This window comes from Penaeus monodon, chromosome 34 (assembly GCF_015228065.2).
Source record: "Penaeus monodon isolate SGIC_2016 chromosome 34, NSTDA_Pmon_1, whole genome shotgun sequence".
Taxonomy (NCBI): Eukaryota; Metazoa; Arthropoda; class Malacostraca; order Decapoda; family Penaeidae; genus Penaeus; species Penaeus monodon.
In genome coordinates, this window is record NC_051419.1 from 5,962,535 (window position 1) to 5,962,760 (window position 226).

The window sequence follows — 226 nt, forward strand, 5'->3', positions numbered from 1 at the left end:
CGGGCGTGTTCCATACCCTGATGCTCCAGGTGCCCCCCGTGCCCGGGAACGTCGTCAGCTTCGAGTGTGACTCCGGGGGGCACAGCCTCGTGTGGGAGAAGTGCGATGACTGTTATGATCTCAGGAATAACACCGACGCAGCGCTGACCATTAGGGTAATTATCACATTTTGATCGTTGATCAACTGTATGTCATATATTTTATGTACGCCACTGGTTCTTAACCT

The 226-nt window shown here is 52.2% G+C and overlaps 1 protein-coding gene across 1 annotated transcript in view; it reads left to right on the forward strand.

The window, feature by feature from the left end:
* LOC119594539 overlaps nucleotides 1-226 on the forward strand; it is a 24,704-nt gene that overhangs the window by 11,590 nt on the left and 12,888 nt on the right. Inside the window, exon 4 of the mRNA XM_037943571.1 lies at nucleotides 1-155. This exon is cut by the window's left edge and continues 60 nt beyond it. Coding sequence (XP_037799499.1) covers nucleotides 1-155 — 155 coding nt within the window. The remainder of the gene's footprint in view (nucleotides 156-226) is intronic.